General features: G+C 43.0%; 1 protein-coding gene across 1 annotated transcript in view; it reads right to left on the bottom strand.

Moving 5' to 3' along the window:
* The window catches only part of LOC126419157 (UDP-glucosyltransferase 2-like), a 152,103-nt gene that overhangs the window by 86,324 nt on the left and 39,891 nt on the right, over positions 1-25,888 (bottom strand). Inside the window, exon 2 of the mRNA XM_050086281.1 lies at positions 3,313-3,559. Coding sequence (XP_049942238.1) covers positions 3,313-3,559 — 247 coding nt within the window. The remainder of the gene's footprint in view (positions 1-3,312; positions 3,560-25,888) is intronic.

Genomic DNA, 25,888 nt, shown 5'->3' with positions numbered 1-25,888 from the left:
TGTGCAAGCTTCTTCATCTCCCAGTACTTACTGCAACCTACATCCTTCTTAATCTGCTTAGTGTATTCATCTCTTGGTGTCCCTCTACGATTTTTACCCTCCACGCTGCTTTCCAATGCTAAATTTGTGATCCCTTGATGCCTCAGAACATGTCCTACCAACCGGTCCCTTCTTCTTGTCAAGTTGTGCCACAAACTCCTCTTCTCCCCAGTTCTGTTCAATACCTCCTCATTAGTTATGTGATCTACCCATTTAATCTTCAGCATTCTTCTGTAGCACCATATTTCGAAAGCTTCTAATCTCTTCTTGTTCAAATTATTTATCGTCCATGTTTCACTTCCATAGATGGCTACACTCCATACAAATACTTCCAGAAACGACTTCCTGACACTTAAATCTATACTCGATGTTAACAAATTTCTCTTCTTCAGAAATGCTCTTCTTGCCATTGCCAGTCTACATTTTATATCCTCTCTACTTCGACCATCATCAGTTATTCTGCTCCCCAAATAGCAAAACTACTTTACTACTTTAAGTGTCTCATTTCCTAATCTAATTCCCTCAGCATCACCCGACTTAATTCGACTACTTCCATTATCCTCGTTTTGCTTTTGTTGATGTTCATCTTATATCCTCCTGTCAAGACACTGTCCATTCCGTTCAACTGCTCTTCCAAGTCCTTTGCAGTCTCTCACAGAATTACAATGTCATCGGCGAACCTCAAAGTTTTTATTTCTTCTCCATGGATTTTAATACCTACTCCAAATTTTTCTTTTGTTTCCTTCACTGCTTGCTCAATATACATTTTGAATAGCATCGGGGAGAGGCTACAACCCTGTGTCACTCCCTTCCCAACCACTGCTTCCCTTTCATGCCCCTCGACTCTTATAACTGCCATCTGGTTTCTGTACAAATTGTAAATAGCCTTTCGCTCCCTGTATTTTACCCCTGCCACCTTCAGAATTTGAAAGAGAGTGTTCCAGTCAACATTGTCAAAAGCTTTCTCTAAGTCTACAAATGCTAGAAACGTAGGTTGGCCTTTGCTTAATCTATTTTCTATACATTGGTCGTAGGGTCAGTATGCCTCACGTGTTCCAACATTTCTACGGAATCCAAACTGATCTTCCCCAAGGTCGGCTTCTACCAGTTTTTCCATTCGTCTGTAAAGAATTCGCGTTAGTATTTTGCAGCTGTGACTTATTAAACTGATAGTTCGGTAATTTTCACACCTGTCAACAGCTGCTTTCTTTGGGATTGGAATTATTATATTCTTCCTGAAGTCTGAGGGTATTTCGCCTGTCTCATACATCTTGCTCACCAGATGGTAGAGTTTTGTCAGGACTGGCTCTTCCAAGGCCGCGAGTAGTTCCAGTGGAATGTTGTCTGCTCCTGGGGCCTTGTTTCGACTCAGGTCTTTCAGTGCTCTGTCAAGCTCTTGATGCAATATCGTATCTCCCATTTCATCTTCATCTACATCCTCTTCCATTTCCATAATATTGTCCTCAAGTACATCGCTCTTGTATAGACCCTCTGTATACTCCTTCCACCTTTCTGCTTTCCCTTCTTTACTTAGAACTGGGTTTCCATCTGAGCTCTTGATATTCATACAAGTGGCTCTCTTTTCTCCAAAGGTCCTTTAAATTTTCCTGTAGGCAGTATCTATCTTACCCCTTGTGAGATAAGCCTCTACATCCTTACATTTGTGCTATAGCCATTCCTGGTTAGCCATTTTGCACTTCCTGTCGATCGCATTTTTGAGACGTTTGTATTCCTTTTTGCCTGCTTCATTTACTGCGTTTTTATATTTTCTCCTTTCTTCAATTAAATTCAATATTTCTTCTGTTACCCAAGGATTTCTACTAGCCCTCGTCGTTTTACCTCCTTGATCCTCTGCTGCCTCCACTACTTCATCCCTCAGAGCTATCTATTCTTCTTCTACTGTATTTCTTTCCCCCATTCCTGTCAATTGTTCCCTCATGCTCTCCCTGAAACTGTGTACAACCTCTGGTTTAGTCAGTTTATCCAGGTCCCATCTCCATAAATTCCCACCTTTTTGCAGTTTCTTCAGCCTTAATCTACAGTTCACAACCAATAGATTGTGGTCAGAGTCCACATGTGCCTCTGGAAATGCCTCACAATTTAAAACCTGGTTATTAAATCTCTGTCTTACCATTATATAATCTGCTTGATACCTTCTGGTATCTCCAGGATTCTTCCATGTATACAACCTTGTTTTATGATTCTTGAACCAAGTGTTAGCTATGATTAAGTTACGTTCTATGCAAAATTCTACCAGACAGCTTCCTCTTTCATTTCTTACCTGCAATCCATATTCACGTACTATGTTTCCTTCTCTCCCTTTTCCTACTCTCGAATTCCAGTCATCCATGACTATTAAATTTTCTTCTTCCTTCACTACCTGAATAATTTTTTTTTATCTCATCATACATTTCATCAATTTCTTCATCATCTGCATAGCTAGTTGGCATATAAACTTGTGCTACTGTAGTAGGCATGGGCTTTGTGTCTATCTTGGCCACAATAATTTGTTCACTATGCTGTTTGTAGTAGCTTACCCGTACTTTTTTGTTCATTATTAACCCTACTCCTGCTTTACCCCTTTTCGATTTTGTATTTATAACCCTGTAGTCACCTGACCAAAAGTCTTGTTCCTCCTGCCACCGAACTTCACTAATTCCCACTATATCTAACTTTAACCTATCCATATTCCTATTTAAATTTTCTAACCTACCTGCCCGATTAAGGGATCTGATATTCCACGCTCCCATCCGTAGAACGCCAGTTTTCTTTCTCCTGATAACGACGTTCTCTTGAATAGTCCCCGCCCGGAGATCCGAATGGGGGACTGTTTTACCTCCGGAATATTTTACCTAAGAGGACGCCATCATCATTTAACCATACAGTAAAGCTCCATGCCCTCGGGAAAAATTACGGCTGTAGTTTCCGCTTGCTTTCAGCCGTTCGCAGTACCACTACAGCAAGGCCGTTTTAGTTAGTGTTACAAGGCCAGATTAGTCAATAATCCAGACTGTTGCCCCTGCAACTACTGAAAAGGCTGCTGCCCCTCTTGCACCTACAGTACGGCCATCTGTATTGCTGAGGCACGCAAGCCTCCCCACCAACGGCAAGGTCCATGGTTCATGGGGGGCCTGGTCTGATATACAGTTTTAATCTGCCAGGAAGTTTCAAAGCAGAGCACCGTGCGCTGCAGAGAGATATTCGTTCTGTTTTTCTTTTTTGAGATTTCTTGTTATAGTACGGGATTCAGTGTAGAAGTGAGAGGTGGCTTACCCTGAGGTGCGGCGCCCTGCGAGGCCTCGAGGCTGATGTGCTCCCAGCCAGGCGGCGGGTTCTCCTCGGGGAAGTAGGCGATGACGGTGAGGCGGTGGCCGCGGGCCGCCAGCGCGTGCAGCAGCTGCCGGAACACGTGCCAGTGGCTCTTGCTGGGGAAGGGGAACGCCGCCAAGATGTCCGCGGCCTCGCAGGCAGGCGCCAGCGCCGACAGCGCCACGGCGGCGGCCACCGCCACCAGCAGGACCTGCCGCGTAAACATGTAAACGCAAGGCGTCACTCATCGAGGAAATAATAATAGTCTACCGACAGTGAAATTCGCGTACAAGTCTACTTCTTTCCTCACCTACTGGACTGTCTAACACGTTTAAACTTCTTCCTATTATTGATAGAGTCGATATTTCCACCACTTCTTTGCTGAGTCAGTAATTTCATCACCTTTGCTGACTGTGTATTACTTTCTGTGTTGTAAAATACCTTGCAAATACTCTGTCGGAAAAAAAATTACAACGCCAAAATAATTAATGTGGAATAGTGAAATTTCAGGAATACATTTGTGTTGTTGTTATTCTGGTCTTCAGTCCTGAGACTGGTTTGACGCAGCTCTCCGTGTTACTCTATCCTGTGCAAGCTTCTTCATCTCCCAGTACCTACTGCAACGTACATCCCTCTGTATCTGGTGTATTCATCTCTTGGTCTCCCTCTACGATTTTTACCCTCCACGCTGCCCTCCAATACTAAATTGGAGATCCCTTGATGCCTCAGAACATGTCCCACCAACCGATCCCTTCTTCTAGTCAAGTAGTGCCACAAACTTCTCTTCTCCCGAATCCTATTCAATACCCCCTCATTAGTTATATGATCTACCCATCTAATCTTCAGCATTCTTCTGTAGCACCACATTTCGAAAGCGTCTATTCTCTTCTTGTCCAAACTACTCATCGTCCATGTTTCACTTCCATACATGGCTACACTCCATACAAATTGTGTACCTAACATATTTAAGTGATAAACTTTGCAAGATCTCAGTTTACTGTAAGCGCGAGATAAGCTATTGCAAATGTGAAATTCTGGTACATTAACAACCGGTGTAACCGCCATACTGTTGAATTCAAGCATGAATTATTGTACTGGAGCCGGCTTTCAGTTTGTGGGATGAAGTTCCATGTCTGTTGTTAATGCTGGTTGTGTATGACGCTGGAGTTGTCCAATGATGTTCCGTATGAGCTCAATTGGAGACAGATCTGGCGATCAAGCAGGCCAAGGCAACATTTCGACACTCTGTAGAGCACGTTGGCTTACCACAGAGGTATGTGGGCGAGCGTTATTCTGTCGGAAAACACCTCCTGTAATGCTTTCCATTAATGGCAGTACATCGGGTCGAATCACCAGGGCGACGTACAAATTCGTAGTCAGAGTCTGTGGGATAACCACGAGAGTGTTTCTGTTGTCATACGAAACTGCACCACAGAGCATGCCTCCAGGTGCAAATCCAGTGTGTCAGCGTCGGTTGCAAGCCGTCAGCTGCCACCTTCGAACTGACACACAACCAGCACTGCCACCGCGGCAGACCCAAATTCCACTAGAAAACACAACAGACCTCCACCCTGCCCTCCAATGCCCTCTCGCTTGACGTCACTAAAGTCACAAATGGCTGTGGTTTGGGGTCAGTAGAGTGACGCTACATGGTGTCTGGCTCGCAGCTCTCTTTGAAGGAACGAATCTGTAACAGTTCGTTGCATCGCCGTCATGCCAACCGCTGCTCAGACTGCTACTGCAGATGCAGTACGATGCAACAGAGCCATATCCCTAACACAGGCCTTCCCTGACGGTAGTGCCAAGTAGAGTTGTGGCGATTCGTGAATGAATCATTCATTTGAACGACTCTAAATAAAGAATTGTAAGAATCGAATCGTCATACGGACGAATCGTCGTTCAAAAGAATCGTAAGAACGATTGCGTGTCTCCGAGTCGTAACGATTCCCAAGTTCCAACGATTCATCCATTCTTAGTACCCTATGCTTCGAAGGCAACTTCCGAATCATGCCGAGTCGTGCCGAGTGATTACGACCGCCAGATGGCAGTCAAGTGGAGGATGCGTGTGAACAAAGGAAGCTCGGAACGAACAAACGAAGTTTGTGGGCCGTAATATTACTCGTGAAAACTAAGCTGAACTTGGCGGTGGCTGGCGGGAACGAGCGTAAAGGCATTTCCCATTTACTATCGCTACCATCAGCCACCGCGCCGACGTTAGCTTAGCTTGGGCGAGTAATATACGAACTAGTGATAACAGAAACGATATACAGCGAGTACACAGGTCCAAATACACACGATTAAAATCAAGAAATCTAAGTATGATGAATAAATACGTACCTCTTATTTGTCGAAGATGCAATGCAAAACACACACACCTTCTTTACGCACGAGCAATAGCACTTGGATTATGTATTATATTTCGCGTATCTCGAAAACGGCCCTAACAATTTGGATTAATTTTCCTATTTAGACAGGTCTTTGCTTTTTGAGTTCACCTACGTAGTTCCATTCTTTCGTAAAAAGTCAATTTTACAATATATATATCCTACATAGTTCCATTCGTAAAAACGCAATTTTATGTTATAAAAGCGCTATTTCAGATATTTTTATAACGCCATCTCATAAAACTTTGTTAGTACGTATTGAATGTAGTAAAGGTTTTGGTTTTTATGTTTATCTGTATACAGTATAGGTATCTTTCCTTACAACACGCTAAATTTGCTGTGCGGGAGGGCTGTCAGCTGCGTTATGAATTACAAGGGTGATGTGGACTTGGAAAGACATCTTAGCACAGAAAAACATAGGATGATATGAGCCAAACCACGTCTGCCTCACTGCTAGATTTTGTTACTGTAAAACAGACGTCTGTAGTTAGATACGTTCAAGCCACACAACCAAACTGGCGTACCACGTAATTTTGCACCACCTTTCGCGCAAATCGACTCCTCTTTCCTGGCATACTGAAATAAAACAAAAGATGCAATCAAATCAAACGTGACCTTTCATCAATTAAGGCATTACACGTATAAATCGAGAATCACACTTTGTGGTGTGCATACTGTAAGACCTTCGGTACACACACCATCAGATTATTTGACTTGTCGCTCTAACGAAGTAGGCGAGTGTCAGCAATATGTCTCGTGGTCTTATCGTGGCGTGTTTATCTTCTGCCGTTAGGTCAGACGATAGAAATGCCACTTGCACGCTTAGAGTAGCAGATTGACGGTGACCAATTTTAAACAGAACTTGATTAATTTTCACATACATAACAAGCATAAAAATTACTTAACTTGGTTCTAGATGCTATTTACAATTGACAATCTGAAGTTCCTTTGGTATTGGTACGTTAATCTTATTCTCACATATATCGCTGATACTTGACAAAAGTGTCTATACATTTATCTTCATGGCTCTGTAGAGGAATATGGTAATCTTATTAGGTGCAGACTGAAACTTGGCTATAGACTGGTTCAGATAAATGTAGAACTCATAAAGACTGGTACAGACTAATGCAGACTGACTAATTGGAGGTCTGTACACTCGTTATAATACCTCGTGCATTCATGTATCACTGCGCGAGTGTGATCCACAAGGAGAAAAGGTTCTACGTTAGGAGCAATCTCATTGGCTGCGTTACATATTAATACGCGGATCGGCGGAAGCAGAATTTGGTCCGTATCTATGGCAGTGCCATCTCGTAGTGCAGAGACGGACGAGCGCTGCGCCTGCGCTGTTGTGCTTAGAGGGGCGCGCTCTAGTGGGAAAGTTGTGTACGCGCTGACTAAACGGAACTATGTACACAACACACTTGTAACGTCATATGCATGTTTACTCGTAAATAAACTATTTCTGGAATATCTTATCATGACACAGTTCTAGCCCCATTGACAATTTCAGACATGTCCTGCCATCTGTGAGTAAGATGTAGAACTTTTTTTTTAAGAATCGTGCCGTTGCAGACTAGAATGAATCGTGAACGAATCGTAGGAATCGAGTGCAATGTGAGATTGAATCGTAGCAATCGAATCGGGAAAAAGAATCGTGTTGCGCAACTCTAGTACCTGGTTGCCGTCCAGTGTCCGGTCTTCTTGCGACCGTACGTTCTCATTACTGCCGCTGCCAGCAAGCACTTACAGTGGCTACATTCCCGCCAAGTATTCCTACGGTATTGCAGAAGGAACATCCAACTTCTCGTAGCCGTACTGCCTGAACTCGTTAAAACTCAGTGCGGTGTTGATAGACGGCGTCTTTGTCGCCTTAAAGTCATTCTTGGCTAACATCAACGCACCACGTCCAATCTCAAAGGCAAATAACGCTCACGACCGTTGCAGTGCGTATTTATAGCAAACCTGATCTGCATACTCTTAGTGCCGCTACTAACGCCGATCTTACGCTACATCCCGCGTCCGGCCATCCTGATTTAGGTTTTCCGTGATTTCCCTAAATCGCTCCAGGCAAATGCCGGGATGGTTCCTTTGAAAGGGCACGGCCGACTTCCTTCCCCATCCTTTCCTAATCCGATGAGACCGATGACCTCGCTGTTTGGTCTCTTCCCCCCGAAACAATCTTACGCTACTTGCGCGAAATCTGAACATACGACACCTTTCAGACGTAGAAACACGCCTAGCAACTTTTCTCTACGTCGCACACCTCCTCCTCAGCGTTGCGATTCTTCCCTCCGCCACCGTTTTCCGCAGTAGTCCTTGTTTCTTTAGAAGTTTCTTTACTGTGACTGTGTACCATGGTGCTTTCCTATCATTATGAATTATTTTACTGGATACATACCTACGCAGTGCAACTATTCTTTTAAACTAGAGCCACAGTTTCCCTAGATGCTCTTGTCCTGTACCGAAAGTTTCAAGTTCCTCATTGAGATACAACTCTATTGTTGTTTTATTTAGTTTACTGAATATGTAGATTTTTCTACTTGTTTTGGCTCTTATGACTTAGGGCTATTCTGAGCGACCAGTTTCTGCCTACAAGACAGTACAAGGGGTGATCTATGACCGTGGGGCAAATGATCAGCAAGTCACCAGTCGATTTAGCTATTTTTGTCAGTAGGTCAATCTTGGAGATGCCGCTGTACCCTTATTTTCAGGCAGTTCCTCATCTGACCTCGCGATGCTAGGTAGACCCTGTTCCAGACCTCCATACCTCAGGAGAAATCTGAGAAGTTAAAAAAAGTTTTGAAATTTGTGGTAAGGTCTTATGGGACCAAACTGCTGAGGTCATCTGTAGCTAAGCTTACACACTACTTAATCTAACTTAAACTAACTTACGCTAAGGACGACACACACACACCTATGCCCGAGGGAGGACTCGAACCTCGGACGGGGGGAGCCGCGCGGACCGCGCGGTTACCAAATGCGGCTCTGAGGAGGTATCAGGAATCGCACCCAGTCCATCCACACCGAAAACAGCGACGCTAACCGTTCGCGAAAGTGCTATTAAACTCCACTGTGTATCCTAGACATTGATGCGCACTCTATATGGAAATATCTCTGGTTCTTGTACTATGGTTATGAATTGCTAAGTCAGTGAAGTTGGACAGAGGACAGAGAGAGCAGGGCAGAGGGAGGAAGACCTGGTGGGATCGATGGCGGTGGAGGAGACTGATCCACCCGTTTGGAAATCTTATCCACTACAGGTAATGGATGTGAAACTACCACAACAACAAGAAGGAGTTGTGTGACATAATCGGAACGTGGTAGACGTGTTTCTTCATATAAAAGACGATGTACCTTCAAACATCGCGCCAGTCGCATAAGAGAGGCGCTAGTAGCACCACTATCAGCATGTAAATCAGATTTGCTTTAAATACATTCTGCAATGCTTGTGAGCGTCAGTCAGCTCTGAGACTGGGCGTGATGAGCTGACGTTAGTCAACAATGCCTGTAAGGTGACACAGGCGCCATTACCTACAATTCACTGGGTTTGAACGAGCTTATGTAATAGGGCTACTTCTACATCTACATTTATACTCCGCAAGCCACCCAACGGTGTGTGGCGGAGGGCACTTTACGTGCCACTGTCATTACCTCACTTTCCTGTTCCAGTCGCGTATGGTTCGCGGGAAGAACTACTGCCGGAAAGCCTCCGTGCGGGCTCGAATCTCTCTAATTTTACATTCGTGATCTCCTCGGGAGGTATAAGTAAGGGGAAGCAATATATTCGGTACCTCATCCAGAAACACACCCTCTCGAAACCTGGACAGCAAGCTACACCGTGATGCAGAGCGCCTCTCTTGCAGAGTCTGCCACTTGAGTTTGCTAAACATCTCCGTAACGCTATCACGGTTACCAAATAACCTTGTGACGAAACGCGCCGCTCTTCTTTGGATCTTCTCTATCTCCTCCGTCAACCCGATCTGGTACGGATCCCACACTGACGAGCAATACTCAAGTATAGGTCGAACAAGTGTTTTGTAAGCCTCCTCCCTTGTTGATGGACTACATTTTCTAAGGACTCTCCCAATGAATCTCAACGTGGTACCCGCCTTACCAACAATTAATTTTATATGATCATTCCACTTCAAATCGTTCCGCACGCACACTCCCAAATATTTTACAGAAGTAACTGCTACCAGCGTTTGTTCCGCTATCATATAATCATACAATAAAGGATTCTTCTTTCTATGTATTCGCAATACATTACGTTTGTCTATGTTAAGGGTCAGTTGCCACTTCCTGCACCAAGTGCCTATCCACTGCAGATCTTCCTGCATTTCGCTGCAATTTTCTAATGCTGCAACTTCTCTGTATACTACAGCATCATCCGCGAAAAGCCGCATGGAACTTCCGACACTATCTACTAGGTCATTTATATATATTGTGAAAAGCAATGGTCCCATAACACTCCCCTGTGGCATGCCAGAGGTTACTTTAACGTCTGTAGACGTCTCTCCATTGAGAACAACATGCTGTGTTCTGTTTGCTAAAAACTCTTCAATCCAGCCACACAGCTGGTCTGATATTCTGTAGGCTCTTACTTTCTTTATCAGGCGACAGTGCGGAACTGTATCGAACGCCTTCCGGAAGTCAAGGAAAATGGCATCTACCTGGGAGCCTGTATCTAACATTTTCTGGGTCTCATGAACAAATAAAGCGAATTGGGTCTCACACGATCGCTGTTTCCGGAATCCATGTTGATTCCTACAGAGTAGATTCTGGGTTTCCAGAAACGACGTGATACGCGAGCAAAAAACATGTTCTAGAATTCTACAACAGACAGACGTCAGAGATATAGGTCTATAGTTTTGCGCATCTGCTCGACGACCGTTCTTGAAGACTGGGACTACCTGTGCTCTTTTCCAATCATTTGGAACCCTCCGTTCCTCTAGAGACTTGTGGTACACGGCTGTTAGAAGGGGGGCAAGTTCTTTCTCGTACTCTGTGTAGAATCGAATTGGTATCCCGTCAGGTCCAGTGGACTTTCCTCTGTTGAGTTATTTCAGTTGCTTTTCTGTTCCTTGGACACTTATTTCGATGTCAGCCATTGTTTCGTTTGTGCTATGAGGTGCTGTATGCTCCTACAAAAACACTTGGCAAGCACGTGGCCACCGTACGTGATTGTTGACAGCGGTGGTCACGAGAATGTAAAGTCGCAACAAGACCGACCTCCGGACAGCCAAGTGTCATTACCGAGAGGGAAGGCCATAGTCTTCGGCGTATGGCTCTGGCGCCGTGTGTTGGTTACAAGGTCTGCATGCTACACACACACTGGATGGATCTACACGTGGATTTATTGTCTGGGGTGCGATTTCATATGACAGTAAGGGCGCTCTCGTGGTCATCCCACGCAGCCTGACTGCAAATCTGTCAATCTGGTGATTTGACCTGTCGTACTGGCATTCATGAATCGTATTCCAGGGGGTGTTTTCCAACAGGATAACACCCGCATACATACCGCTGTTGTAGCCCAACGTGCTCTACAGAGCGCCAACATGTTGTCTTGGCCTGTCTGGTGACCAAATCTGTCTCCAATCGAGCACATATGGGACATTATCGAATGACAATTCCAACGTCATCCACAACCAGCATTGGTTCAAATGGTTCAAATGGCTCTGAGCACTATGGGACTTAACTTCTGACGTCATCAGTCCCCTAGAACTTAGAAGTACTTCAACCTAACTAATCTAAGGACATCACACACATCCATGCCCGAGGCAGGATTCGAACCTGCGACCGTAGCGGTCGCGCAGTTCCAGACTGTAGCGCCTAGAACTGCTCGGCCACCTCGGCCGGCCAACCAGCATTAGCTGTCCCTGTGTTGACTGGCAAAGTGCAACAAGCATGGAACTCCATCCCACAAACTGACCTCCGGCAACTGCACAACACAATACATGCACGTTTGCAGCTTTTAGTTCAACATTCTGACGGTTACACCGGTTGCAAATGTACCAGCAGTTCACGTTTGCAATGTCTTATCTCACACGTACATTAACCTGCGATCTTGCAACGTCAGTCACTTAAATATATTACCTACACAAATTTACTTCTGAAATTTCATTGCACTATATTGATTGCAGTTTTTCCCGTCATTGTATTTCTATACACCAGCCTAGTCCATGCTGAGGAATAGAAATGTGCGAAACGATCACTGGTAAAGTATTATTAGGTTACAAGACTTGTGAGGCTTGGAATGGTTAGAAAAATTTCAAATAACGTTAAGACATAAGAAACTTTATTGTTTGCTATTAAAATAGAAAGTGACCGCTGCAATTTATAAATTAGCTACCTGCGCAGAAAAGGGGATTATTTTGAAGCAATTCAGATTCATTAAATCAGAAATATATCAGCATTCCTGTATTTCTTTCCGTATAGTAGGGTAAAATGTGCTTCTCTGATTGGCTACTGGAATACTACTTTTCCTTGACTTCACTGAAAATCATTTCGTCCACATTAACGAACATTTTGAAAAGCAAATGGCAATCTGATAACCCAGTCACGACGATAATGCTGCAGAGACTTTTGATGGAGTGAAAATCAACTGGCGGAGCAGAAATCTGGCGGCAAAACTGTTATTTAAGTAATCGACGCTGAACTGTGCAACAGCAACCAGGAGTGGAACTGGGAAACCAGTTAAACAAAAACCGGATTTTGGAATATACATACAGATAGTACGCTACGATCCAAACTTTCCGTTTGGTAACGACCAGAAAACAGGTTGGAATCGCCAAAACGACTCACAATGGGGAAACTCCCCATTGCATCCCCCCTCAGCTTCAGTGTAAGTGGGGCTAGTGCACAGCCCATGAAAAACTGAACACAGATCAAGCATGAAAACAGGAAGAAGGTGTGCTGGACTGTGAAAAAAAGCAAAATAGGAACAGTGAACGGTCCAAGAGTAGCCGGAACAGAAATGCCGTCGTGGTTAAGTGGTTACGGTGTTGGGCTGCCAAGCGGCCGACTCGTGTGCGATCTTGTGGTGCCAATCTTTTTTTTCCGCTGTTAGCTTTATTCAAATTTGTGTCTGTGTCGTGGTGTAACGTCCGTTTGCAACAGCGAGATGTAGGTAGGGATCTATAATGACAGTTGTTTTTGCACAACTGCTCCAGTAGCAGCCGAAAGGAACTGGTTTTGAATGGAACCGCTAACGTTTGATGACAAGGCGACAAGTCAACCGAATCCTTCACCGGAAAACACGTCTGGCGTGTGATACACGGCATTAGTCACAGTACGTGTGTCATGTGATAGAAATACGTTATCGTAGCACCTAATTTGTACGACTGGTAAGAGCGTGAGATCTGCCACCTTGCCCGATATACACACATCAAAAGAAGTTTTGCATCACCTCGATTCCGAGAGTTCTGGAGCCTGTTCAGAAAATTGGAATAGAGATCAACATAAACATCATTTCTGCCATTTTTATTGCTCATGAAGTTGTACTACCATACAGCGAGACCTTCAGAGGTGGTGGTCCAGATTGCTGTAGTCATCGGTACTTCTAATACCCAGTAGCACGTCCTCTTGCATTGATGCATGCCTGTATTATTCGTCGCATACTATCCACAAATTCATCAAGGCACTGTTGGTCCAGATTGTCACTCTCCTCAACGGCGACTCGGCGTAGATCCCTCAGAGTGGTTGGTGGGTCACTTCGTCCATAAACAGCCGTTTTCAATCTATCCGAGGCATGCTCGATAGGTTTCATGTCTGGAGAACATGCTGGCCACTCTAGACGAGCGATGTCGTTATCCTGAAAGAAGTCATTCACAAGATGTGCACGATGGGGGTGTGAATTGTCGTCCATGAAGACGAATGCTTCTCCAATATGCTGCCGATATGGTTGCACTATAGGTCGGAGGATGGCATCCACGTTTCGTACAGCCGTTACGGCGCCATCCATGACCACCAACTTCGTACGTCGACCTCACATAATGCCACCCCAAAACAGCATGGAACCACCATCTTGCTGCACTCGCTGGACAGTGTGTCTAAGGCGTTCAGCCGAACGGGTTACCTCCAAACACGTCTCCGACGATTGTCTGGTTGAAGGCATATGCGACACTCATCGGTGAAGAGAACGTGATGCCAATCCTGAGCGGTCCATTCGACATGTTGTTGGGCACATCTGTGCCGCGATGCATGGTGTTGTGGTTGCAAATGTGGACCTCGCCATGGACGTCGGGAGTGAAGTTGCACATTATGCAGCCTATTGCGCACAGTTTGAGTCGTAACACGACGTCCTGTGGCTGCACGAAAAGCATTACTCAACATGGCGGCGTTGCTGTCGGGGTTTCTCCGAGCCATAATCCGTAGATAGCGGTCATCCACTGCGGTAGTAGCCCTTGGGCGGCCAGAGCGAGGCATTTCTTCGACGGTTCCTGTCTCTCTGTGCCTTCTGCATGTCCGAAGAACATCGCTTTGGTTCACTCCGAGACGCCTGGACACTATCATTGAAAGAGCCCTTCCCGGCACAAAATAACATTGCGGAAGCGATCGAACCGCGGTATTGACCGTCTAGCAATGGTTGAAGTACAGAGAACACGAGCCGTGTACCTTCTTCCTGGTGGAATGGCTGGAACTAATCGGCTGTCGGACCCCCTCCGTCTAATAGGCGCTGCTCATGCATGGTTGTTTACATATTTGGGCGGGTTTAGTGACATCTCTGAACAGTAATATGGACTGTGTCTGTGATACAATATCCACAGTCAACGTCTATCGTCAGTAGTTCTGGGACTGCGGTGATGCAAAACTTTTTTTGATCTGTGTAGATGTGATCACTCCCAAGGGAATGATGAAAACATAATAGTTTGTCACGTGAGATGCAACAAATGATCGCAACAGTTTCATAATCACCCAGTTTTTCTGTGCTCTGTCATAACATGTATTTTTAACGTTTCTGAAGTAGCGTTCCTTTGTTGTAACATAGTTCTCACCCACTTATTTGTTGTTTTCATTTCTGTGAGATGTCTGTGTGGTGTCTCGCCTGCTCTCAACTATTCATAAGATTTATTTGCGACGGTAACGTATTTTTACCACGTGACTCATATTCTTTAAACAGTGTATAGTACAACTGCCCAGACTCATAAATAACCGAGCGGGGTGGCGCAGTGGTTAGACACTGGACTCGCATTCGGGAGGACGACGGTTCAATCCCGCGTCCGGCCATCCTGATTTAGGTTTTCTGTGATTTCCCTAAATCACTCCAGGCAAATGCCGGGATGGTTCCTCTGAAAGGGCACGGCCGACTTCCTTCCCCATCCTTCCCTAATCCGATGAGACCGATGACCACGCTGTCTGGTCTCCTTCCCCAAACCAACCAACCAACTCATAAATAGATCAAACATTTCAATGACCGGACGGACAATTCGTAATGTTCTTGGAAAAAAAACACGAGGTAGTTTTGAACACGGCTCGCCCGCTTGGCAGTCCTACACCGAGACCACCTATGACGCCGTTGCTGTAGCACGCTGCTCTTTATTGCACTTCTTGTACTTGGACCGTTCACTATTTCTACTTGTTCAGTTTTGAACGGTCTATCTAACCACTAAATCTGAGGGGGGGGGGGGGGTGCGATGTGCGATGGGGTGTTCCCTTTCCAGTACAATTTCAACTGACATCTACCTACTCACTAACGTAATGTAGTTATGAACCTGAAGGATCAGATTAGATTAGTGAATCACTTTAATCAGCCGAACAACGCCCCCCCCCCCCACACACACACACACAGAGAGAGAGAGAGAGAGAGAGAGAGAGCCTAAAATGTGCCTAATAAGAATTGTGAAGTTTCTGTATTATGAGAGGTGGCAGTTTGGTTTGTAATATTTGCCACAGAGACCATGTTAGCTAAGGACTTGGTCAGAGGAGGCGTGTGCGCTAATACTGCAGGAAATGTGTTTAGGGAGCGTTTCCAGTTTAAGCATGTTTCAGTATTATAGTTTGTACCTTGGCTATTAGATCATTGTCAGATTAAGCATTTCATAGTATACATGGACTCAGGAAAGCTTCACACGACTGTTTACCGTTTCATTTTTGAAACAGTGACTGTAAGGTGAGTTTTGTCAGAAGCATTCACTTCTTCCGTTTTATATCCAGACTAAATTAGCGCCTGTTGCTTCGCTCACGCACACTGTATGGTCTGCACAGATTTTATTTGTTTTTCTTTAATCGAATTTTTTCGTTCACAAGTTGCAATGCCTTCTACACTCTTAGCGTCAAATTAAGGGTATAGCAGTTCATCTTTTCCGAATGTACTTCTGACCAAGAAGCGTTTCTTATAGCCGGATTCCAAGGTTTTTGTAAATCATGCCTTTTGCATTCTTGTAGTGATATTTCCATAGAAACTTTCATCTCCTTTCTTTATAACTAACAGGGAAGTGAAACACCAGTTTTCATAGATTTTCTAAAATATTTTAATACATCATTTGTAACGGCTTTATGTGAGCCGCTACATGGTTCTATGAATGTTAAGATCAGTGTAGCCAGCCATTGTGTAGAGTTTCGAATAATACTACGGGCTACGTGGAGTTTCCTACCGTGGGGTTTCCTACAAGGGTGCAGCAGGTAGCGAAGCTGTCCAGAGCAACCGGTTCCGTAACGAGGTGTTTGCGAACTGAGCCTCCCCCACTGCTTGTCTACCCCAGTCGCTCACCCTCAGTGCAGGAGTTGTCACCGTTTCTCAGACAGTGTCGTCGTCGATCAGCATCAATAATTTCGCAAAATTAACTTGCCGATTCTGGAGTTTCGTCATATATGTCATACGAAAGTAATTATTTGTATTTGGCGGATCTCATTCACAAACGTACGCCCTCAACGATATTTCTAAAGTTCTAATACACAATCTGCTACTTACTGAATTTTTATCTCAACAAAACTGAAATTTTACTTGGTAAATTTCTTACATAACATGGTCACTTGTCCTGTGAAGCTTCCAGAATTTTTGGTGAGGAAAGCGGAATGAGGAATCAGACAGCTGGTTGCCTACTTTTCTGTCAGAGACTTTTAAACACGATCATATTTGCCTTTATTGTGCTCCAACAGGAGCATTTTTCAGCTGATTATTATGTAGTTCATTTTATAAAGGTGAAATTCCAACTAGATGAACTTTGGTGGAGTCATCTATATTAAGCAACGAATTTTATCATCTGTAGACATCAAGAACAACACTCTAGTTATCGAGACTTTATACGCCGCATCTAACCATAGGGAAATATACTGTAATTTCTTTCAGATGAACACGCCCATTGTCGCGTAAATCTTTATCTAGTTACTAAGTGTAAACCCGGCGTTGCCCAGATATTTATTCATCCCAGTTTTATGTCAGTTCATCCCCTCTTCCCTCATCTCTCTTGTCCATTTAGTCCTATCTCGTCTCTCTATCCACATCCTATTTCCGCCCATCTGTCTCTCTTTCCATCTCCTCCATCTGCCCCCCCCCCTCTCTCACAACACTTCCTCCTCCTCTCCATCCTCCTCTCCTTCTCCATCCATCTTCCCGTCTCTGTCCACCTCCTCCTCCGCTTTTTCTAATAGTACATCAAATTCACAATAACACCCCTAATCTATGTTCAAAAAATGGTTCAAATGGCTCTGAGCACTATGGGACTGAACATCTGAGGTCATCAGTCCCCTAGAACTTAGAACTACTTAAACCTAACTAACCTAAGGACATCACACACATCCATGCCCGAGGCAGGATTCGAACCTGCGACCGTAGCGGTCGTGCGGTTCTAGAGTGAGGCGCCTAGAACCGCTCGGCCACACCAGCCGGCCCCTAATTTATGTATTTATTACAGTGTTCCATTAGTCGTTCATCACCTTCCCCTTTCTCTGTTCACCTGCTGCTCCCTCTCCCTTTTAATCTGCTTCTTTCACTTCTCCGGATGCACCCCCTCCCCCCTCACCGCCCCCATCACGTTCTCCTCTCTCTGTATATCTCCGCCTCCGTCATGCCATCTCCTCTTTCCCCGTCTACGGAAAAACACGTATATCTCCCAACTTTCATGCTGATTGACGAGACGATGTTGAATTTATTTAAAGGTAGGCCAACCATCTGCCATCCAGCATACGTTGGCTTGAGTAAATGCCTTCACCACGAAAACATACATACATGAGCAAACTCCCAAGCTGATCAGTCAAATGGTGTGTAATTCTGTTGTAAGGCACCCTCCGCCGTACGCCGTATGAAATTTCACGTAGACGGTGAGGTTCCCCTTGTTTTGAAGATCAAATGTACAAAATTTCATCAATATCGGAGCAACACTGTGGATTTTGTTGAAATCCGTAAGTAAAGTAACCTCCACCATGCACTGAACGAAGTTTTATGTAGACAGTGACGTTCCTCTTGATTAGGGAAATAGGAATCCATTTTTATACACCCCGCTCGCTCTATGCCGAGTTAGTTGCGAAACATAAATAATAGATTCGAACAACAGAAATCATGTAATGATTTCTGTCGTATAAGTGGCAACATAGCTATTAAATAATAGTAACGGAATTACGAGAGCAGTCACTTTCAGTGTTACGTAAAATAACGTTATACATTGTAAATTATCACGACACACAAAATGAAGATGATAAGCAATGTGGGACTTCCTTCCGTATGCGTTTGAAACTCTCGGAGAAATCCTATGTGGTGAGGAGGGTGGAAGGGGGCAGCAAGGGGAGCCTCGATTTGTTTTGCCGGCCCGGGCCTCTGACAGGTTTAGTGTGCCACTGCTCGTAGGAAACCCCACGGTAGGAAACCCCACGAGACTCTACTACGTTGGGTCAGCGAGGCATTAGTGGCCACTGGTCAGCACCCATTGTGAGGTTGGTACAGGTAGAAACCGCCTACGCTCTGTGGGCCCTTCTAGCCATCGTGTGTGGACCCCGGACGTCAGAGACGATTAGGTTACTCTTCTCTAGGTCGCCGGTGAGTACAGATGCTCTGAGTATCATCTGATGAGTTAAAATGTGTGAGAGCTTTGTTTGCGTTCCCTGTAGTCACTATGGTGCATGGCATTGATAAGCATGCAGCACCAACTAATTCAATCAGGGAACGGTGTTAATTTCAATAATATTCCGTTCATTCGGTGAGATGTTTTGTGCAATAGTAGCTTGGCGTGGACGAGCGGTGCCACGATATGATGTAAAGCTTTAGTTAGTTTAACGTATTAGGTATGAATGTGTTTTGAGCTTTGTGGCATGCTTGTGCTAAATTTTATTTAATTTACCGTCCAATTTGTATTTCATCCCCACGGACTTAGTGGCCTGTAGTCTGGTGCACCAAGTGTGTTTCTTTGTATACTGTGATGCTTTAGTTCGACATGAACACCTCTCGTGTTCGAATTGACGGCTCAGTTTCGTGACGTAGTAGATGTACTCTGGTTTCGTAAATTTATGTACAAAATCACGGAGTTACACGGTATTTTAAATGTGGACTTCGTGCTCTAAAATTGACCGTTAAAGGCATTCGCTCCATGACCCACTGAGATTACATATGGATTAGGGAAGCTTTTTTCTAAATTATATCTTTCGTTGTGTGAGTGACCGATGTGACATGGTGTGTGTGATCTTGATAAAACGTATCCAGTAATTAGCAGTCTTGTCCCACATGTGTCGGTCCAGATGCAGCCCTGTATAATGGGCCATGTATCGATGCACGGGCTAGCATCTCAATCAACTGTATTTTAACTTCTGTGTGTGTGTGGTGTGTGTGTGTGTGTGTGTGTGTGTGTGTGGTGTGTGTGTGTGTGTGTGTGTGTGTGTGTGTGTGTGTGTGTGTGTAACTGTTAATGAAGAAATAAATGTGAATTATTGTTAAATTCTTTGCTATTTCGTCTCATAGCGCCATTCCGTTCCCTAGTCAGGACCCTTAAAATCAGTTTGCACCTCCTTTTAGCAGTGTTTCATCAGAATTTATCACGATTATTGGATTGGTGTTTTATTAAATCATCAAACGATCTATGAGGTGGCGCCTTTTTATCAGTTTAATTAATTAATATTTAAATAAATTTGGCCCACCAATCAGAAGTTTTGTGTTTGGTACTTGTTGCAGCCAAGCAAAAGTAGCCTCTACTTGCAGAGTCATTCTTGGGAGTTAGGGAACCAGTAAAGAGGCATTTTGCGTAGCTGATCTTACCAGAACCTTGCAGTAGTAAAAGACGACAGATATAATTCACAGTAACGAAATATTTTCTTAAAAATATTCTCCTCATTAGGGACTGAATTTCCAAAACTAGTGCCACACGTATTTTTTTATTTCTAAGTGAGAAGTTAAATGTCGATCTTCATAGATATAGCTTTAAAACTGCTCTATTAGTTCTTCAATAATTATTAATTTTTAAAAAAACTTTCAACCACTATTTTCCCCCTTTGTGTTTGAATTTCTAAAAATTTTGAAACACGTGTCTTTTTATTTCTGACTGAGAAATCAAATACTAATTTTCGTAGTTCTAGCCTCAAAATTGTAGTGACATATTCACAAAAAAAACTTGTCATTTTCTTTTCACCCCCTTAGGAGTGTCGATGCATACAGTATGAGATGAACACTGTCTTCACATTTAAAGTTCGTATCCTTAGGAATTTGGGTTTCATACCTACAATCAATCCCCATACCCCCATCCCAACACCCGACACACACACACACACACTTACTTTTTATCTGCGCCCCACCATTCACTCTCCCTCTCACATACATCAGAATTCACAATTGTATGTCAATGTGTACTAAAATAGACACTGTAATCACTTTTGCTGTTTGTATGCACTGACGTTCACTGCTGGTGCTGCCACATATCGGACAATTGTCATGCAGGGCAGTTCGACATTTTCTGAACCTGCAGCAAGTAAATTTTCTTGAAAAAGGAATATGGGAAAAATAGTGAGTCAAGGCATAAGTAGTTGTTTTGAACACAGAGTTTAGCTATCATTTTAGGAGTAGTTAGTAGAGGGTAGTCTGTATCAAAATATTGTATGACGGTCAATGTACCTATGATTAGAGGTAGAGAAATATTTATGTTTGCCATGGTAGTTTGTACACAGATTTGGAAAATTAAAAAAGTAGAAAAAGGAGAGAGAGAGAGAGAGAGAGAGAGAGAGAGAGAGAGAGAGAGAGAGAGTCACAGACAGAAGGCAGGGAAGGAATTTGGATTGCGTCAGAAGATGGGAATTCGTTATGAAATTTATGGATTCAGGTGCACACTGCACTTCTGCTTGTTAATTTTTGACTAGTAATTGCGGCATCTTTCACTTGGTGGCCGGTGGATGTACGGTTTCGGCAGTGCTCTTCTGACACCTGAGCTCTTTCAGGAATGCTTGATAACCACACAGCAGTAATGAACACACCTGTAATAGTTTACAGGTGTGTTTGTGAGAATGTCGTTGTATTATAAGTTCTTGCTTTCCTACCAACTGTGATATCCAGTGTTCTGCCTGCCTCTGGCTCACTCCACGCAACTGCGCTCTCTGGGCCGGTCACTTTTTTTGTCCCTGTGTTCATCTTTTTGTAGGGGAAAACCTGCTCATTTCCCATGTGGAGACTGCTGTAGATACTACTGTGCAGTGCCAGAACAAAAAGACAGGCAAGACCTAAAAGAGATTTTATATGAATTAGGAACTATTAAATGGTGAAATGAATGCCAAAATACAGCAAAAAGAACTATGGACAACTCAAGTAAAAAAGTAATATTTTGTGCACACTGTACTGATATTTTCCTACGCTGTCATTGGTCAGAGGCAACTGTACTGGTTTTTAAACTCGGTCGTAGTTAATATTAAGACAACATAGGTACTTATGCCGTATCTTTTTCACCGAGAATGCTCTCTGGATTATTTTACTATAGTGATTTCTTGGTTTAACATTTATAAACTGTAGGTGTGGAAGAAATAATATTCATATATGTGAATTTACTTTCGATGCTGCATTTGCTCTTTTATCAAGACTAGGGCACAAAACTTTCATTTAATGCTGAAGAACAAATTTCATCCCCAAGCTTAGTAATTCATCGTAAACTAGTTTCAGTGTATTTTTCTTTTCTATTGGTGCCACAGATCATGTTCTGTATATTATCGTCTTAAAGAGTGTATTTCTTTGTAGATCGTCTTGGACTACAATTAAAATTGGAGATTTTGAAAAGTATTGACAAGTGAAATTAATTTTCTTTTCTTCGACAATTGTTTCAATTGAACTATCTTCACTTCAACCTCAGGTCGTTTCTGGTATAAAAAAAATTAAGTTATTGTAATTGGTGACGGTCAGAAATATAATACTTCACTACTTGTCTCACATAAATTATAGTGAGTTACAGCCACATTCTAGTCTTACTGAAATTGAAATAGTCGCGTTCTTTCCAGCAAGTACACTGTTTTAAATAAATATTCACAAGAATATAATAATTCCACTCCCAAAGAAAGCAGGTGTTGACAGATGTGAAAATTACCGAACTACCAGTTTAATAAGTCACGGCTGCAAAATACTAACGCCAATTCTTTACAGACGAATGGAAAAACTGGTAAAAGCCGACCTCGGGGAAGATCAGTTTGGATTCCGTAGAAATGTTGGAACACGCAATACTGACCCTACGACTTGTCTTAGAAGATAGATTAAGGAAAGGCAAATCTACGTTTCTAGCATTTGTAGACTTAGAGAAAGCTTTTGACAATGTTGACTGGAATACTCTCTTTCAAATTCTGAAGGTGGCAGGGATAAAATACAGGGAGCGAAAGGCTATTTACAATTTGTACAGAAACCAGATGGCAGTTATAAGAGTCGAGGGCCATGAAAGGGAAGCAGTGGTTAGGAAGGGAGTGACACAGAGTTGTAGCCTCTCCCCGATGTTATTCAATCTGTGTATTGAGCAAGCAGTAAAGGAAACAAAAGAAAAATTCAGAGTAGGTGTTAAAATCCATGAAGAAGAAATAAAAACTTTGAGGTTCGCCGATGACATGATAATTCTGTCAGAGAGAGCAAAGGACTTGGAGGAGCAGTTGAACAGAATGGACAGTGTCTTGAAAGGAGGATATAAGATGAACATCAACGCAAGCAAAACGAGGATAATGGAATGTAGTCGAATTAAGTCGGGTGATGCTGAGGGAATTAGATTAGGAAATGAGATACTTAAAGTAGTAAAGGAGTTTTGCTATTTGTGGAGCAAAGTAACTGATGATGGTCGAAGTAGAGAGGATATAAAATGTAGACTGGCAATGGCAAGGAAAGCGTTTCTGAAGAAGAGAAATTTGTTAGCATGAAGTACAGATTTAAGTGTCACGAAATCGTTTCTGAAAGTATTTGTATGGAGTGTAGTCATGTATGCAAGTGACACATGGACGATAAATAGTTTGGGCAAGAAGAGAATAGAAGCTTTCGAAATGTGGTGCTATAGAAGAATGCTGAAGATTAGATGGTAGATCACATAACTAATGAGCAGGTATTGAATAGAATTGGGGAGGAGTTTGTGGCAAAACTTGACTAGAAGAAGGGATCGGTTAGTAGGACATGTTCTGAGACATCAAGGGATCACCAATTTAGTATTGGCAGGCAGGGTGGAGGGTAAAAATCGTAGAGGGAGACCAAGAGATGAATACAGTAAGCAGATTCAGAAGGATGGAGGTTGCAGTAGGTACTGGGAGATGAAGCTTGCACAGGATAGAAAAGCATGGAGAACTTTATCAAACCAGTCTGAGGACTGAAGACCACAACAACAACAACAACAACATTCACATCCGATTGTCTTCATTTTGAAACAAAACGCCTTGCACTGATGTATTTTCTTCAGCGAATATGCATGATGTTATGCCACGCACATCAAACGTATGATATTATATAAGTTGTTGTGGGTGAAGACAATAAGTGAGTTACTTGAAGCTGAAATCAAGATATTCTTTTTTCTGATATCAACAAAATTATGACTTCTTGGAATAAGTAATGCAGGAAAGAACATCCACAATGATGATGGCTTATTTCTCTGGGGTACGACCGTCGGTGACGTGACAGCAATATCTGCTTCTCCACGTGCCGTATCCGTGTCAGAAAGCTTGCCAATGCTGTGCCTGTTTCCACTCGTGTATTAAACAATTAAAGACAGTCAGATCGTACAGACATATTTATCATTATAATTTGATGTTCGTAGAATGAATAATGTGTTCCGTAAATCGTAAATGGGTCTTTGCGTCAGTACATGCTGTAATCTCAACATACGTCAGCACAACGCGCACTTTGGTTTCGCCTTTCTGTGGGAGACTTGAAAATGGGTGCTTGGCTTCCAATACATGCTGTTTAATCCGTTTTTGCTGTAAAAGTGACACTGTGCACTGCACACTATATTCTGACAGCCTGCTGTTGCCCCGTGACAGTGTGGAAAATATTACTGTTTCTTTGGTTGTCCTTCAGGTCAGTGAATTAGTCTGGCCCTGTTTCACCCCCTTAGGAATAGAATTTCCAAAAACTGTGAAAGACGTATTTTTTTAATTTGTAACCTAGATGTCAAACACCAATATTCATATATGTAGCTTTAAAAATTATTTATTAGTTCTTTAACAACGATTTATTTTCAAAAAAAGCTTTCACCCACAATTTTATCCCCATGTTTTTGCGGTCTTCAGTCCTGAGACTGGTTTGATGCAGCTCTCCATGATACTCTGTCCTGTGCAAGCCTCTCCATCTCCGAGTAACTACTGCAACCTACAATCTTCTGAATATGCTTACTGTATTCATCTCTCGGTCTCCCTCTACGATTATTATCCCCCCCCCCCCCCCCATTCCTCCAGTCTTGAACTGGTGATTTCTCGATGTCTTACAATGTGACCTACCAACCGATCCCTTCTTCTAGTCAAGTTGTGTCACAAATTTCTTTTCTCCCCAGAGCTGTTCACTACCTCCTCATTAGTTACGTGATCTACCCATTTAATCTTCAGTATTCTTCTGTAGCGCCACTCTTCTTGTCTAAACTATTTATCGTCCATGTTTCACATCCGCACATGGCTGCACTCCATACAAATACTTTCAGAAAGGACTTTCTGACGCTTAGATCTACACTGATACTTTCAGAAAGGACTTCACGACGCTTAAATCTGTACTCGATGTTAAAAAATTTCTTTTCTTCAGAAACGCTTTCCTTGCCGTAGTCGGTCCGCATTTTATATCGTCTCTACTTCAACCATCGTCAGTTATTTTGCTTCCCAAATAGCAAAACTTATCTACTGCTTTAAGTGTATCATTTCCTAATCTAATTCCCTCAGCATCACTTGATTTAATTCGACTACATTCCACTATCCTCGTTTTGCTTTTGTTGATGTTCATCTTATATCCTCCTTTCAAGACACTGCCCATTCCGTCCAACTGCTCTTCCAGGTCCTTTGCTGTCTTTGACTGAATTACAATGTCATCGGCAAACACGAAAATTTTTATTATTTTTCCATGGTTTTTAATTCCTTCTCCAAATTTTTTTTTGTTCCGCCATTGCTTGCTGAATATACAAATTGAATAAGATCAGGGAGAGGCAACAACCCTGTCTCACTCCCTTCCCAACCACTACTTCCCTTTCATGTCCCTCTCGACTCATCTCCATACGGGTTAAATTTACAAATATGCTGAAATACGGATTTCTTTATTTCTCATCGAGGAACCAAATCCCATTTTTCTTAATTCTTGGTTCAGATTTGCCTGAATGGCGACATATTTTCAAAATAACTTTCATCCCCTATTTCACCCTCTTAGGGGTGTAATTTCAAAAATGCCCTTTTTAAACGACGCCTACAGTATAAGGCCAACACCCTCTCCAAATTTCAAGTTACTGCCCTTAGGGTTTTGGGTGGGTGATGACAGTAACTGTTAAGAATGACCATCAACTTAGACATGTTAATATTTTCTAAATGTGTTCGTGTTAGTCGTTCGTAGTTAATACACAACTATATCACAACAGTTTTGAAGTTATTCCTTACCGAGCCTTCATATACCACTTGTCTATTCAAAAATTTAAGTATGATTTTCTGGACACGAATTGCAGTTTGTGTGATTCGATTATTAGCTAATGGTTTAATGGCGCTTGGCTTACTCGCATGGCACCTAACGAATGTTGTTTGTGTAATATGAAAAGGAGCGTGATTTCTTCTAGCTC

The sequence above is a fragment of the Schistocerca serialis genome, chromosome 9 (genome assembly GCF_023864345.2).
Source record: "Schistocerca serialis cubense isolate TAMUIC-IGC-003099 chromosome 9, iqSchSeri2.2, whole genome shotgun sequence".
Classification (NCBI taxonomy): Eukaryota; Metazoa; Arthropoda; class Insecta; order Orthoptera; family Acrididae; genus Schistocerca; species Schistocerca serialis.
The sequence above is the reverse complement of the archived record's forward strand: the minus strand, read 5'-3'. Positions and strand labels throughout refer to the sequence as shown.